Source organism: Mirounga angustirostris, unplaced genomic scaffold (genome assembly GCF_029215605.1).
Source record: "Mirounga angustirostris isolate CCGP_5_RB_7025 unplaced genomic scaffold, mMirAng1.0.hap1 SCAF_14, whole genome shotgun sequence".
In the NCBI taxonomy this organism is placed as follows: domain Eukaryota; kingdom Metazoa; phylum Chordata; class Mammalia; order Carnivora; family Phocidae; genus Mirounga; species Mirounga angustirostris.
Window position 1 is genome coordinate 52,122,824 of NW_026991722.1, and position 15,508 is coordinate 52,138,331.

The 15,508-nt window shown below is 34.1% G+C and overlaps 1 protein-coding gene across 2 annotated transcripts in view; it reads left to right on the forward strand.

Annotated features, from left to right (window-relative positions):
* The window catches only part of SMCHD1 (structural maintenance of chromosomes flexible hinge domain containing 1), a 139,266-nt gene that overhangs the window by 85,542 nt on the left and 38,216 nt on the right, over positions 1-15,508 (forward strand). For both annotated transcript variants that reach the window (XM_064577866.1, XM_064577867.1), the window contains 7 exons: positions 897-961; positions 5,718-5,805; positions 6,641-6,772; positions 7,668-7,820; positions 12,885-13,011; positions 13,175-13,294; positions 14,476-14,561. In XM_064577866.1, coding sequence (XP_064433936.1) covers positions 897-961; positions 5,718-5,805; positions 6,641-6,772; positions 7,668-7,820; positions 12,885-13,011; positions 13,175-13,294; positions 14,476-14,561 — 771 coding nt within the window. The remainder of the gene's footprint in view (positions 1-896; positions 962-5,717; positions 5,806-6,640; positions 6,773-7,667; positions 7,821-12,884; positions 13,012-13,174; positions 13,295-14,475; positions 14,562-15,508) is intronic.

Genomic DNA, 15,508 nt, shown 5'->3' on the forward strand with positions numbered 1-15,508 from the left:
CTTTTAAGATATTTTACACTTTAAAATTATCTAAAGGACAGTGGCACAGGGCAAAAAGCTGTTGAATACCACTAAGAGATAATATAGAAAATGACATAGTAAAGAGATATGATTGATATACTTACAGGATAGAGAAGTGAGGGTAGAGTGGTGAGAACATTTTGAGGGTCTAAAGCAGCACAGTCCAATAGAAATATAATACAAGTCACACATAATATTTATATTTTTCTAGTAGCTACATTAAAAATGTAAAAAGTACAATTAATTTTAATTTAACATCAAATTACCATTTCAGCATGTATTCAGTACTTAAAATTTATTAAATAAATTAAACAAACACATAAAAGAACATAAAATCTCATTTTTGAGATTTTATGTTACCAATTCTTCGAAATTTCCTGTGTATTTTATGCTTGTACCACGTCTCTTTTTAACCAGATATATTTCAAGTGCCCAGTAGCCACATGGAGCTATTCACTACCATGCTGGACAGTGTAGATCTAAAATAAATCTCAAATTGGAAACTAAAACATATCAGAGTGTCTTAATTTAACAATGCCTTTCAGGATTTATGATTCATTTTAATTATGTGTTTAGGAAACCAGCTTCCTAAATTTATACTGTCTCATCAGGCTGCTATTACCTTAAAACTATGTCGCCACCATTGAGCTCTATTGTGTGCCCTTTAATAATGGTATGTCTTCATGATTAATCACACTATTGAATCTTAAAATGTATTGTAAAGGTATATACATATAAGTGTATATGTATGTATTTGTAAATCCAGATGTGATCTGTATTTGCATTTGGTGAAGGTAATATAAGGTTTCATCCTGAATATACTATGTTAAATGTGATTTCTCCCTCCCCACCTTCTCCCCTACTTCCCTTTCTAGGCAGAAACATTTAGTTGTAATAAAATAAAAGATAATGACAAGGAAGATGGCTGCTTCTACTTCAGGTACTTCCCAAATCATTTGATATTTTTATGCATGATTTGTTACAAAGTGATTTCAGCCTTGATGGTGTTTGTCTCCTCAACTTGGGGAAAGTAATTTATGACTGAAAAGAAAATATTCATATCTCTTAATTTTTCTCAGGAAGTATTTTGAGAAAATGTGTATTTTATTTGTAAGCTTTATAAAATGGTTTGGGGAAAGACTGTTGTGATAGTTATATTAGCTTTCAAAACTAGGAAAGCCATCCGAAAATAATTACATTATGTTGTCAGAGCACTTTATAATTATGTTGTTATATAGGAGATTTCTGTAGTTCAAAACTTAAATGTTATGAAGTAAAACAGATTGAACTAGTTTTTTTATGGTTTTTTAACTATGTTACTTTGATTTGAATTCACTTGAATTGTTGCTTCTGCATTCTGGACCTCTACTTTGAAATATGAAAATTGGCTTTGAATAAACTACGTCCAATTTTTCTTTCATTTATTTTTAAATGAGAAATGTCCTTTTAAGTTTTGTTTCTTCAAATATATTAGTCTCTTAAATCATGTAGAAAACAAAAAGTGCAGTTATAAACATTGTTAAAATAATACTAGCACTTATGATTGCCTGTGTATTAACCTTTATTGAGATCTTTGTTTCTCCATGTGGTTTCAAGTTATTGTCTGTTCTTTCATCTTATTTTGTAGTATTTCCTTGAACATTTCTTACAGGCCAGGTCTAGTGGTAATGAGTTCCCTTAGCTTTTGTTTATCTGAAAATGTCTTAATTTCCCTCTCACTTTTGAAGGACAGTTTTGCTGGCTATAGGATTCTTGGCTGAGGGTATACATATATATTTTAAAGCATTTTGACTACATGGTCCATTGCCTCTGGCCTCCAGACTTTCTGACAAGAAATCTGATCAGCTTCCGGAGAAGCCCTTGTATGTAATGATTAAGTTCTCTCTCAGTGCTCTCCATAATCTCTCTTTGTCTTTGGCTTTTGAAAGTTTGATAATAATGTGTGTTGGTGTGTGTGTCTTTGAATTTATTTTACTTGGAATCTGTTGAGCATCTTCAATATTTATAGTCATGTCTTTCATCAAACTTGGGAAATTTTCAGCCATTCTTCAAATATACTCTCCTCCCCTGGTGAGAGGGAACACTTGCTAGTGTCCCAAAGGTCCCTGAGGTTCTGTTGACTTTTATTCAGTCCTTTTTCCTTTCTGTTCCTCAGACTGTAATATCCATTATCTTCAAATTCACTAATTCTTTCTTTTTCCTGCTCAAATCTGCCTTTGAATACCGGTACTGAAATTTTTACTTAAGTTATTGTATTTTTCAGCTCCAAAATTTGTTTCTGGTTTCTTTATTTGTTTCTGGTTTCTTTATTGATATTTCCATTTTTTTTTCTACATCACTTTTATTTTCTCCACATCTTCCTTCAGTTCTTTGAGCATCTTTAAGATAGGTATTTATTGTTGTTGTTTTGTTATTGTTTTGAGAGAGAGAGAGAGTGCTTGAGTTGGGGGTTAGGAGCAGAAGGAGAAGGAGAGAGAGAATCTTAAGCAGCCTCCACACTCAAAACACTGAGATCATGACCTGAGCTGAAATCAAGAGTCAGAAGCTTAACCCACTGAGCCATCCAGGCACCCCTAAGACAGGTGTTTTTTTAAGTCCTTCTCTAATATATTTGCCATCAGGTGTTTTTCAAGAACAATTTTGGTTGACTTATTTTTTTACTTTGAATGGCCACTTCCTGTTTGTCTTGTGGTTTTTTTGTTAAAAACTAGACATTGGAATCTAATAATGTGGTAGCTCTGGAATTCAGATTCTCTGCCTTACCCAGGGTTTGCTAGATTTAATTTTATTTATTTATTATTTTTTTTGTTATAGGCTGTTTGTCATGGATCAGCCTTAGGTGTAAAGTAAACTTAAGGTTTTCTCATGTCTTTTCTGACCCTTTCTCTGGGCATGCGTGGTCACTTCTCTAGTTTTACCTATATATGTGGTTGTTTAGTAATGTCCTTTAATGTCTGGTTTCCTTTTTTTTTTTTTTTTTAAGATTTTATTTATTTATTTGACAGAGAGAGACACAGTGAGAGAGGGAGCACAAGCAGAGGGGAGTGGGAAAGGGAGAAGCAGGCTTCCCGCCAAGCAGGGAGCCCGATGCAGGGCTCAATCCCAGGACCCTGGGATCATGACCTGAGCTGAAGGCAGACACTTAATGGACTGAGCCACCCCGGCACCCCTAAAGTCTGGTTTCTAGAAAGGAAGAGGGGAAGGAAAGAATGCTGGCCCTGTAAGTCCCCAGTTACTTCAGCTGGAGGATGAGGGTTGCAGCAGTGGGGACTGGTGCAGGAACAATGGCTCTCTGCATTTTGTGTTTGCTCCTCTGTGATCAGAAGCAGCAATCAGAGCATGGATCCCAGTATTTGGAGGATAGGGTCCTTTTTGCCCACCCTGCTTCCTATAGTAAACACTGCTCCAGGGACATACATCTGCCTGCCATGTGTCTGGAAGGTGGGGAATGAGTAGCTACTGCTGTGCTAAGAGCGGAAATTGATCAGAATTAAGTGCAGCCATAGCACATACCCTCCCCAATGTCTGTCACCCAGCCACCCCATCCTTCCTACCCCCTACCACTCCAGCAACCCTCAGTTTGTTTCCTGAGATTGAGAATTCCTCCTATCAGTGAGGTCATATGATACATGTCTTGCTCTGATTGACTTACTTCACTCAGCATAATACCCTCCAGTTCCATCCACGTCATTGCAAATGGCAAGATTTCATTCTTTTTGATGGCTGCATATAGTGGCTTTTTTTTTTTTTTTAAGGTTTTATTTATTTGTCAGAGAGAGTGAGGCTCACAAGCAGGGGAAGCTGCAGGCAGAGGGACAAGCAGACTCCCTGCTGAGCAGGGAGCCTGACCCGGGACTTGATCCCAGGACCCTGGGATCACGACCCGAGCCAAAGGCAGACGCTCAACTGACTGAGCCACCCAGGTGTCCCTCTAATTGTTTTTTTAAATAATCTTTTAGTTGAAAAATTCAGATCATACAAATAATTACCAAAGCACTTGTTTTTTACTCTTACAGTTTATTTGATCCTACTGTTCTTTGTTCCTTTTTCTTTTGAATTTATTGCTTTTAGTTATCATGTTTTACTCATTAACTTGGTAGTTAATACAGTCTTATTATTCTCTAAGTGGTTTTTTGAGAGATTATAACATGCATAGTTGACATACTATACCAATGTGTGATGACACTTTGCATTTTTTACTCTCTCCTTGGTCAGTGCATGAATCTTAGGACACTTAAACATCACTTTCCCTCTTGCACCTTAGATACCTTTGTTGTTGTGTATGTTAAACCTATTAATCCATTATTATTTCATATAATTAGTGTTCATTTAGATTTACTAACTCATTCTTTCTGTTAATCTTCAACTCAGGTTTTCCACGTGGTATCATTTTCCATCTGAGGAAGTTCCTTTAGTATTTCCTCTAGTGTACATCTGCTGCTGATGAATTATCTAGTTTTTACCTGAAGATATATTTATTCCACCTTCATACTAGAAGAGTATTTTTTTTGAAAATGATATTTTATATTAGCAGTTTCTTTCATGCAGTACTTTTAAGCCAACCTTCACTATCCTATCATTTATGTTGAGAAGTTAGCTGCCAGCCTTGTTTTTTTTTTTTGAGACAGAGTGCGCGTGCGTGGGTCCAGGAAGGGGTAGGGGGAGAGGGAGTCTTAAGCAGATGCGGGGCTTGATCTCAACACCCTGAGATCACAACCTGAGCCAAAACCATTAGTTGAACCCTTAACCAGCTATACCACCGAGGCACCCCAGCCTTATTGTTCCTTGAAAAGTCATTATTTCCACTCTTCTTTGGTTGTTTTGAGTTTGTTTTCAACAGTTTTACTGTGATGTGCCTATTCATGGATTTCTTTTTATTTTTTCTTCTTAATTTTCATAGGCTTTGATTTTATGGTCTTTGTTTGGGTTTGAACAATTAACCATTATTTCATCAAATACGGCTTCTGCTTATTCTTTCCCTCTTCTTTTTCTGGCACACTAGTCCTTACAATATTCTCTGTCTCTCATCCTCTTTTCTCTATTTGCCATTCTTTTTTGTCTTTCTTCATTCTAGAAATTTTCTTCTAAACTACGTTCATTAACTAATATCTATTCAGTGTACCCAATTTGCTTTTAAATCCATCTTTCAATTATCAATTTCTATTTGTTATTTTTAGTGTTGTTTTGTTTTTTAAGGTCCGGTTCTGTTGGAATTCTCAATCTTGTCTTTATCCTAAGAAGTAGTAACCAGACTCTCAAGTTCCTCCTGGTCTGTTTCAATGGGCTCTTGTTTCTGTTGGTTTTCATTTTAGTTCTCTTGCCTCTTTATGTACCTGTTTCTTGTTGTTTACCATACTTTTTATTTATGAATATTTATGGAAATAATTTGAAGTCTAAGGTATATTCCTTCTCCAGGTCAGGTTTACATTTGTTTCCATTATCTGGGCCAGTAGCAGTCTGTTTTCATTTCAGTCCAGATTCAGAGATTGGGATGATTCAAAGCTAAGTTGTTTCACCCTTGGGACCCGAGATAAAGCCTGGTATTACAGGAAATATTTGTTGAATGAAGGCAAATGTAGTAATTATTTATTTGTTTGTTTACCTTTTGTGGAAAGAACAGAAGTGTTGATGATTTGAATTCCTTCCTCCTTTATTTAAACTTTGTCAGTAATCTTATCTCTTTCTTTTTAACATAGGGATAAAGCAATTCCTAACAAAGTGGGAACATATTGTATCCAGTTTGGGTTTATGATGGATAAAGCAAATATTCTTAACAGTGAACAGGTTTGCTTACTCTTTTTATATACCATAGTTAGCGTTACATTTTCTTGCTTAGTATAGGAATGAAATGGTTTTGTTTAAAAGTGGATTTTTGGATGCAATTGATAATAAAAATATAAATAATATAATTTTCGGGAATATTAGAATATATTTAAAATATGTTGATTAATATGACCCGATGCAGAAGTTACTTTTCCCATTTCTCTTTATTTCGAAGAATCCAGTAAGCATTTGAGTGTATATCTTGGTAAGGTTGCTGCTATCAACCATACACGAAAATTTTTCAGTTAATAATATTTTGGATAATGAAGTTTAAGGTAGTTTTGATATACATCATCGCCATTCAGTAGGTTAGTGTACTAAATTTTTTAAAATTACCTGTATTTTTTTTTTTTTAAGATTTTATTTATTTATTTGACAGAGAGACAGCGTGATAGGGAACACAAGCAGGGGGAGCAGGAGAGGGAGAAGCAGGCTTCCCGCTGAGCAGGGAGTCTGATGCGGGGCTTGATCCCAGGAGCCTGGGATCATGACCTGAGCTGAAGGCAGACGTTTAACCAACTGAGCCACCCAGGTGCCCCAAATATTACCTGTATTTTTAAAGCCCTTAAATTTGTTCTTAGATGGCTGTTAACATTCAAAAATTTATCTCTGATAAACCTTTTTTTTTTTTTAATTTTAAAAAGTAAGTTGATTAGTTTTAGGAGATTAATGGAAATCTATTTCAGAAAGTAAGATTGCACTTTATTTAGTATATGCTAGCATTATTTCTTGTCTTACTCTTAAATACTGAACTATCAATATATTGTTAATCACAATGCTGTTTTTGTTTTGTAAGGTTATAGTTGATGTTGTACCTAACCAACCTGTGAAGTTAGTTCCTAAAATTCAGCCAGCTACACCAGCTGTTTCAAATGTTCGCTCAGTTGCCAGTAGGACCTTGGTCAAAGATTTACATCTTACTATTACGGTAATGTTTATTTACTTCCAAAATTGTGAAGAGTAACAAAAATTATTTCTAGTTTTAGTGTGCAAAATAGTTAATAGAGTCAGATCTTAATTATTCAGTTTAAGGTTATAGGGAAAATTTGTGTGGATGAATGAAATGTTCATAAACACCTTTGTGCTTTAATACAAATAGAGAATGTATACATACAATATATCCAGGTATACCAAGTAGAACTGACTCAGAAATGCAGAAATTTGCCTACCTTTCTTATTACATACCTTTTTTTAATGCTCTGTATCCAGTATGTATTATGAATTTGTATGAGGTAAATTGATGCTTCAGTGTCCATTTCACTGATGAGAAAGAAGGAAGTAATTATTTTTAAGAGGACTGCTCTGATGATTGATCATAGTGAGCTCCTCAAAGCTTCTGATTACTGGGAGAGTAAGCAGCAATAAAGCTGCCAAGAATATTAACAAAAACATGCAAAACACAGTAGTGAGACTTCACCTTTATGGAAAATTGTCCTGGTGGGATACTTCTTTCAGTTTTCTGTTTTTTGTTTTTTGTTTTTTTTTCTGTTTTAGACAAGTGAATCATCCTTCTCTTCCCCCAGATCAATAGATGCTAAAAGTACATAACAAGGTGAAATTTTAAAATGGGAATCCTTTTGATACAGAAAGTTATAAGCCATTATATTAGATGGAAACCTCTGGTTCTTTTGTAGTTTCTGGGATTACTTCCTGCCGGTGGAGCTCTTAATCTGAGAACTGAATTCTGTGCTTGGGAGTAAGAAGGATCAGGATAATTTAATATTTAGGGCTTATCTCATATTTTCTGATATGATCATGTCCTTTTCTGGGTTTAATCTTCTTACCAGTTCTTCTAATTAGTTTTTTTTATTATTTACTTGAAGGATGACTACAACAATCAGACTGGAATTGATTTGGTTGGCACTGTAGTAGCTACCATTAAAGGTTCTAATGAGGAAGATACGGATACACCACTCTTTATTGGGAAAGTGAGAACACTTGAATTTCCCTTTCTGAAAGGTTCAGCTGAAATTACGGTAATTTTTATGTCTTCTGGTAGATAGTATTACTGTATTTAATAGTATAAACCACAGTGTTATAATACCTGTTCTTTTGTATGTATAACTATGAAAATGTTCTAAGTATAATATTAAATTAGAAAGTGAGTGGAAATATTTTGTGATTTTGCTGTAAGCTATTACAAATTAAACCCCCAGGATTATTATTACTCTGAGCAAGAACTTCTTTTTCCTTGTGGATGACTGTTCGCTCTGTAATGATTTTTAGCTTCAGTGATAATATATTCATGTATTCATATATTTAAAAGTTACCATTCTGTGGAAACAGAATATAACATAGCCCAGGTAAAATGTATACATAAATAGAAAAATTTAGCAAAGCAGCCTATCTTTGTTACTCTTTTTTTTCCAAAATGGAAATATTTTTACTTGTATAAAAAATACACAATGCAAACACTTAAAAAACAATAGTTTATCACCGTTCAGAGATGATGATGATGATTAGCAATTTAGTTACTTATCCCCCGGACTTTTCTATATATACGCAAATACTGCACAGATACCCTGTGTGTGTATGATTTATATACATGGGTGGTGTATAAAATTTCATTAATATAGTAGAACTCTGCTTTTATAAAAATTTTATTTAGTACACTTTGATATCTTCATCAGTACGTATAATTCTACATCATTGTATTGATGATAATTTATTTGATCAGACCTAAGTGGAAATTTAGTTTCTTTCCAAAGCTTGTTGTTATCAACAGTGCTTTTGATCAGGTTTCTTCTGTGTGTATCCTTTTGCATATGTCTGATTGTTTCCTTAAGAAATTACTAGAAGTAGAATTGGTGGCAGGGTATGTTCATTTTAAGTCTTCTGGTAGTTAGCTCTTGCCAATTGCTGTCCAGTTTATATTCCCATCAGAAATGTGTGTGTGTCTATCATAATATTACCAACCCTAAACATGAATGGTTTTTGGAATTCTAACCCAAGTTGCCTGTATTTCAAAAAATACTTTGTTACTAGTAAGGTTGAACATTTTTCTCATTCTCGATCTTTTTAGGGTTGTCCCTTCATGCTTTTTCTTTTGGAATGTTCATCATTTTCTTAATTTTATATTAGAGATATTCATGCTTTTTTGTATATAAGTACATTTTCCTGAGTTTGTCTTTTAGATTTTATCTTTGTTTATACTGGAGTGGAGGAAGGATTATATTCACAGTTCTTGCCCTAGTATTCTTTTTTTTTTTTTTTTTAAAGATTTTATTTATTTATTTGGCAGAGAGAGACACAGCAAGAGAGGGAACACAAGCAGGGGGAGTGGGAGAGGGAGAAGCAGGCTTCCCGCTGAGCAGGGAGCCCGATGCGGGGCTTGATCCCAGGAGCCTGGGATCATGACCTGAGCCGAAGGCAGACACTTAACAACTGAGCCACCCAGGTGCCCCTGCCCTAGTATTCTTATGCCTTTAATCTTTGATTTGTCTGGATTTTATTTTTGCATTTTTTTCAAATTCATTAACTTAATTTCTTGATATCATTTATTGAATAATTCTTCCTATACCTATAAATTTGAAATGTCACCTTTCTTGTATTTTTTTATTGTTGTCATTGTTCATCTTTATATCTAAACCAGTGCTAATACCGCATTGTTTTAATAACATTAAGCTTACAGTTGGGGATCCTGGCAGCTTGCACCTGGCTTACAGTAGATGTATTGGTTGGTCTGTCAGTGACAGACTGTTACAGCATTTCTATCGGTTTTTTTTTTTTAAGATTTTATTTATTTATTTGGTAGAGAGAGCGAGCACAAGCAGGGGGAGCAGCAGGCAGAGGGAGAGGGAGAAGCAGGCTTCCCGCTGAGCAGGGAGCCCGATGCGGGGCTTGATCCCAGGAGCCTGGGATCATGACCTGAGCCGAAGGCAGATGCTTAACCGACTGAGCCACCCAGACGCCCCCTGCCTTTTTTAAGATTTATTTATTCTAGAGAGAGAGAGCATGGGGAGGGGCAGAGGCAAGGGGGAGAGTGAGAGAGAGAATCCTCAGACTCCCCTCTGAGTATAAAGCCCCACAAGGTGCTCAATTCCAGGACCCGGAAATCATGACCTAAGCTGAAACCAAGAGTCGGAGGCCCTACTGAGTGAGCCACCCAGGCACCCTTATAGCATTTTCTTTTTTTAAGTTAAATTCAATTAAATCACATATAATGTATTATTTTTTTTCAGGGGTACAGGTCTGTGATTCATCAGTCTTATACCCAGTGCTCATTACAACACATTCCCTCCCCAATGTCCATCACCCAGTTACCCCATCCCTCCACCCCCCAGCATTTTTATCTCACTTAGTTTCCAATATTTAAAGTTCTAGAGTTTTTACATAACAGTCTGCATTTCTGATTTATTTGGAGAATTCTAAAGACCTGGCAGTACTGGGCCATGATTCTCTTAGGGCAGAAGGATTTTCCAGTCATTTATATTCATGTCACTTCTTTTCATCTCTTGACACTGAGGGCAGGTGTCGTTTGTTATTTGTATTCACACTTGTTCTTTCATTTTTATTATAGTAGGGAGTAAAGTGAAATTTTCTTGTACCCTAATAAAAATTAGGTAATGAAAGCCACATGTTGAAAGACAAAGGGGGAAGACATGTTGAACGTGCAAAGTAAGTTTGTGTTGGAAGAATACACCTAGCCCACCCTACCTTTGTCCTGTTTCCTTGACACTCCCCCACCCCAGCCCCTTGTAGGCATTTGAAATTGCTATCCCAGCTGTACACATTTCTGAGGTTAAGATGGTGACTTAAGCTGTTTCCTTGCATGTTCGTGTCATACATATGAATTTCCACTAGAGGTTCCTAATACCACACTGAATAAGCAGAAAACTGCTGAGTCCTCCTTGGCTTCTGACTCGTACATTGATTTAGTAAGTCTAGGGTAGGGCTCTGGACTCTTAACGAGCAGGTAATTCTCATCAATGTGAACATTTAGGAAATACTGGCTCAGAGCATAACCAGTTATTTGTAAATGTTCCATGTTTACTTGAAAAGAATGTGTACTGTTTTCTCGAAGTCATAATCTAAGCTTATTGTTCACGTTTGTTAACTATTTTCAGATTCTCTATATTATTTGCTCACTTAGATCTGGACATTTCTGAAAGAGGTGTCTCAGTTTTCTGCTATGTATTTGTTCATTTCTTATATTCCAAATTCCCGTTTGTGCTTGGATCCAGTTATGGACTCTTCAGTTCTCTTCATTTCTTTTATGTTTCTCCTTGATAAGCTATACATCAGAAAAACTTTGAAATAGGAAAGGCCTTCTTAAACAAAACATAAAGGAAAAGATTTTATTTTTAACTACATAAAAAGTTAAAACTTTATTATAATCACATCTTAAACAGAATTAAAATAATGGCAATATATTGATAATTATTGACCCTGAATGGTGGGTATATAGAGAGATTAATTATCTGACCATACAATAAAAAAATGTTTAATTAAATTGTGTAGAAATATTGTTATGCACACACACCAGTATTGGGTTAGGTACATTAAACATATTTTTAAATCCCTAAAGAACTTCCTGCAAATCAGAAAGAAGACAATCTAGTAGAAAAATAAATGTAAAAAAAAAAAAAAGTAATTTTTAAAGTAAAACGTAAAATAAAAAAGAATATGAGCAGGCAGTTAATGGAAGAGAAAGTATAAAGGACCAATAACGTATGACCTCAGTACCAATCAGGGAAATGCTAATTTAAACAATAATGACTGGTTCTTTTAATCCATTATGGGATTAAAAAACATGGGGAAAAAAACTTGATAATGAAGTGTTGGCCAGCATCAAGGAAACTAGATATTCTTACACACTAATGATGAGAAGAAAAATCGACAGGCTTTTTGAAGGGAAATATGATACTACCTATTAAAATAAACTGTTTTTAATGAGTCCTATTTCTCATTATTCTAGAGAATACCTAGAGAAATACTGAAAGATATTTTCTTTGCTATATTACAAATAGTAGTTTAAAAATTTTAAGCAGTGAAAGGATATAGTACCGTATACTTATACTATGCATAAATTTTACAAATTGGTGTTTAGATATTCACTCGCATTGATCAACAAATTGGATTGATTTCTGAAAGCAAACTGAACTATAAAGTGTATGTTTTAAAATTGTGAACAGTGTTTTATTTTTATGTGTTTATATTCATGTAAATACATTGAAAATAGCTTTCAGAAACTAAGTGTGATTGTAGTTTGGTTTAATGGTGGGCTTATAGTCTGTATTTCTTGGAAAGAAGAATTTGTTATCTGTAATTTATAATTTCATGTCATGAATTGTTCTACAGTGTTTTATGGATTTAGATTTTTAAAAATTCTTCTCTATCTGTGAATTGTACTAGTCTAAAAAATAGAACAGCTAATATCTATTGTTTCCTATAAAGAATGTAAAAAAAAAAAGTAATTTAGGATGTAAATATATTTGCATTATTTACTTGTTACATGCTATGGTCTTAAGCCAAATTTTAGTAAAAGGGTTTTGTATGTTCATTAATGAAGAAAATACAATTTAAAAAAATCTTTCGAGCTTTTTAGGACCTCTTGTTTAGTCACCTGGGACTAGTGGGTCTACTTCCATGGTAACAGCTGTAACTTAAACTCAGCATTGGGCTTTGGGCATGTCTTTGTGATTGTTTTTTTAACTTTTATGGCATCAGCTGTTTCACACTTCCTCAGCTTCTTAAAGGTTGGCATCAAAAGACTTTGCAGGTCAAGATAGTAAGTGGCCATCAGTACTTCTCCAAAAGAATACTTTTTTTTTGCTAATTGCCTATAACATGTAATTTTTGTATCATCTCTTCATTGATAAGATCATTTGGCTTTCAGACCAATACCAGAAGGTAAAAGGTTTTGTGTCTTGGGTGGTGCTGATGTTTTAATGAATGTTAATGAATCTTAAGGATCAGTCAATGCCTGCCTTTAAAATTTACCACTTACTTGGAAACACACAATGAGGTACATAACATTTATACATTGACAAAGACTATTTTAAATCTTGTTTTTCCTAACTGCTCTTTTCTTTTCACAGAATCTAGTGCTGGCAGAAAATAGTCCTGGAAGGGATAGTACTGAATATTTTATTATATTTGACCCTCAGCTACCAGCTCTATCAAGAACGTTAGAACCATACATCCTACCATTTATGTTTTACAATGGTAAGATTTTAGGAGAGTAGAGGATTTTTCTTATGTTAGTGTTATTTTTTAAATTTTGCTTTCCATTAACATGGTATTTATTAGTTACCTAGTCATGTTATGCCATGTTTTAGAAAAGTCACAATTTTAGAATTGTTTGAATTATCTGAATGTTTTTTCTTAGATGTTAAGAAGCAGCAACAAATGGCAGCACTTACAAAAGAAAAGGACCAGTTATCTAAGAATATTATAATGTATAGAAGTTTATTTGAAGCCAGTAATCAGCTTCTTGATGAAATGAAGTGTAAGTCATTTTATATTCAAAGGTAATAAAAAATTAGGCTTTGGGGAATGGTAAGGCAGAAGGTTGAGACCATGAGACATAAGAATTGTCTACTTTCTTGAACTACAAATAAACTGCAGAACACTGCAGTAATGTGTAAGGAAGTAAGGCAGTAATGATTGCTTATATTTGTTATTTGATCTTCTTATGTATTCCAGCACTTTAAATAAATTTATATCCTGCTTACCAATAAAAATTTGAGATTTTTTTTTATTAGAAATCAATCTGTGGAAATTTAAGGCTTTTGACATGATAGTAATGTTTATATCTAGCTCCAGGTTCTGGCAGAAGATATTGAAAGACAGTATTACTGGGGAAGTGACATGTAATATAATTTTTAGTTTGAGTCCTGGGACTATGTGTATTTTACTTAAAATATCTGCAGTATGTCGCACTATGGAGGTGAACAGGGCAGCACACACTGTATAGAAATATGTAACTTATTTTTAAGTCAATGCACAATGTTTGCTGCGATTTTTAATAAATTTTGTAGACCATTAAAATAAGACATTTGCTCAGTTGTGGTTTATCTTTTTCTCTTTGTCAGATTTTTTTGCTATGGTTTTTGTCTTTGTGCTTATTACATATGTAGTTAAAATTTTGATCCATTAACTGACAAATGTACTGCCTGCCTCATAGTACTCACTTTTGTTTATCCAAGGTCAATGATATTTAGAGGATAATGGGAGCTAAGTAGGATGATGAGCTAATACATCAGTAGTAGCACTAAAGATTTTATAAAGTCTTATTTGGTTCTTGTCACAACTTTATGCAGTTATGTAATGTGTAGTCATGTGGATTAGGATTAAACAATTTATCTAAGATTACTTGGAGTTTGCAGTATTAATATATATGATATCTTCCTTAACCGCCTTAAAACCAAATTTTGGTTTTTTAAAACCAACCTTAATACCACCTTTAAAACCAAATTTTGTTTCTCATTTTTGTGTATTAGATCCAAATCTTAATCTTAGACTTTTAGTTTCATTTTGTATTTCTAAAATAGTCACTTAGATTTTTTCACTTTAGCATTAGTCATTACAAGAGATAAAAAACAAAGATTGAAAATATTTTTCAAAAACTGTATTTTGGGTATTATTACAAATTGATGCAGTTTTGTTTGTTTTTGTTTTTAATTTTAGGCCAAGTCGAAGAAGCAAAATTAAAAGAGGCTCAGTTGCAAAATGAATTAAAGACACATAATATTGACATTCCTACAACACAACAGGTACAGTTTCCATGTATATGTGAAAATTTTTTTAAATTAAATTCTAGTCTATAATTTTTTTATCATTTTTTTATTTACAGTGTTATGGGCACTCTTGGGGGGTTCTAAGACATGTGGATTATAGTCTAGCCACTTACTAGACATTAGAAGGGGCTAACAAAATGATAGAATACTTTTTTAAAAAATATGAATAATAAGTATTTATTATAGTTTATAATAGCAAAAGATCAGAAACAAAAACATGGTTAAATAAATATGATATATTCACATAATGGAATAAAGGCCAAACATTATTTTAAATGTTTTAAATATTTCCGTGTTTCAATTATTTGTAAACGTTTCAGTGATTCACTTTCATGCAACTACTCACTGAACATGTACTTTGTAGTTAGTGCTGTGCTAATCCAGGCTATCTTAGAGAACAAGGGATAGCTTTATACATATTGAAATGCAGTTTCTATGCAGTTTTAGGTGAAAAGATAAAGGTGAGTTTAAGGATAGTTAGAACGTATGTCCCTATATGTGGAAAAATATGTATGTTCATAGATGTTAATACATGTGTATATATTAAGAGGTTGGTGTTATTATCCCTATTTTACAAATAAGAAAACAGACTTGAGAATATGGCAAAATCTGATGAGAGAACCAGTAGGGATGTAACTATGATTTTAATTTAAAATTATCTGACCCCAAATCACAGGGACTTTCCGATACAGCATGTTTTTTTTTTATTATGTTAATCACCATACATTACATCATTAGTTTTTGATGTAGTGTTCCATGATTCACTGTTTGTGCATAACACCCAGTGCTCCATGCAGAATGTGCCCTCTTTAATACCCATCACCAGGCTAACACATCCTCCCACTCCCTCCCCTCTAGAACCCTCAGATTGTTTTTCAGAGTCCATCGTCTCTCATGGTTCGTCTCCCCCTCCAATTTCCCCC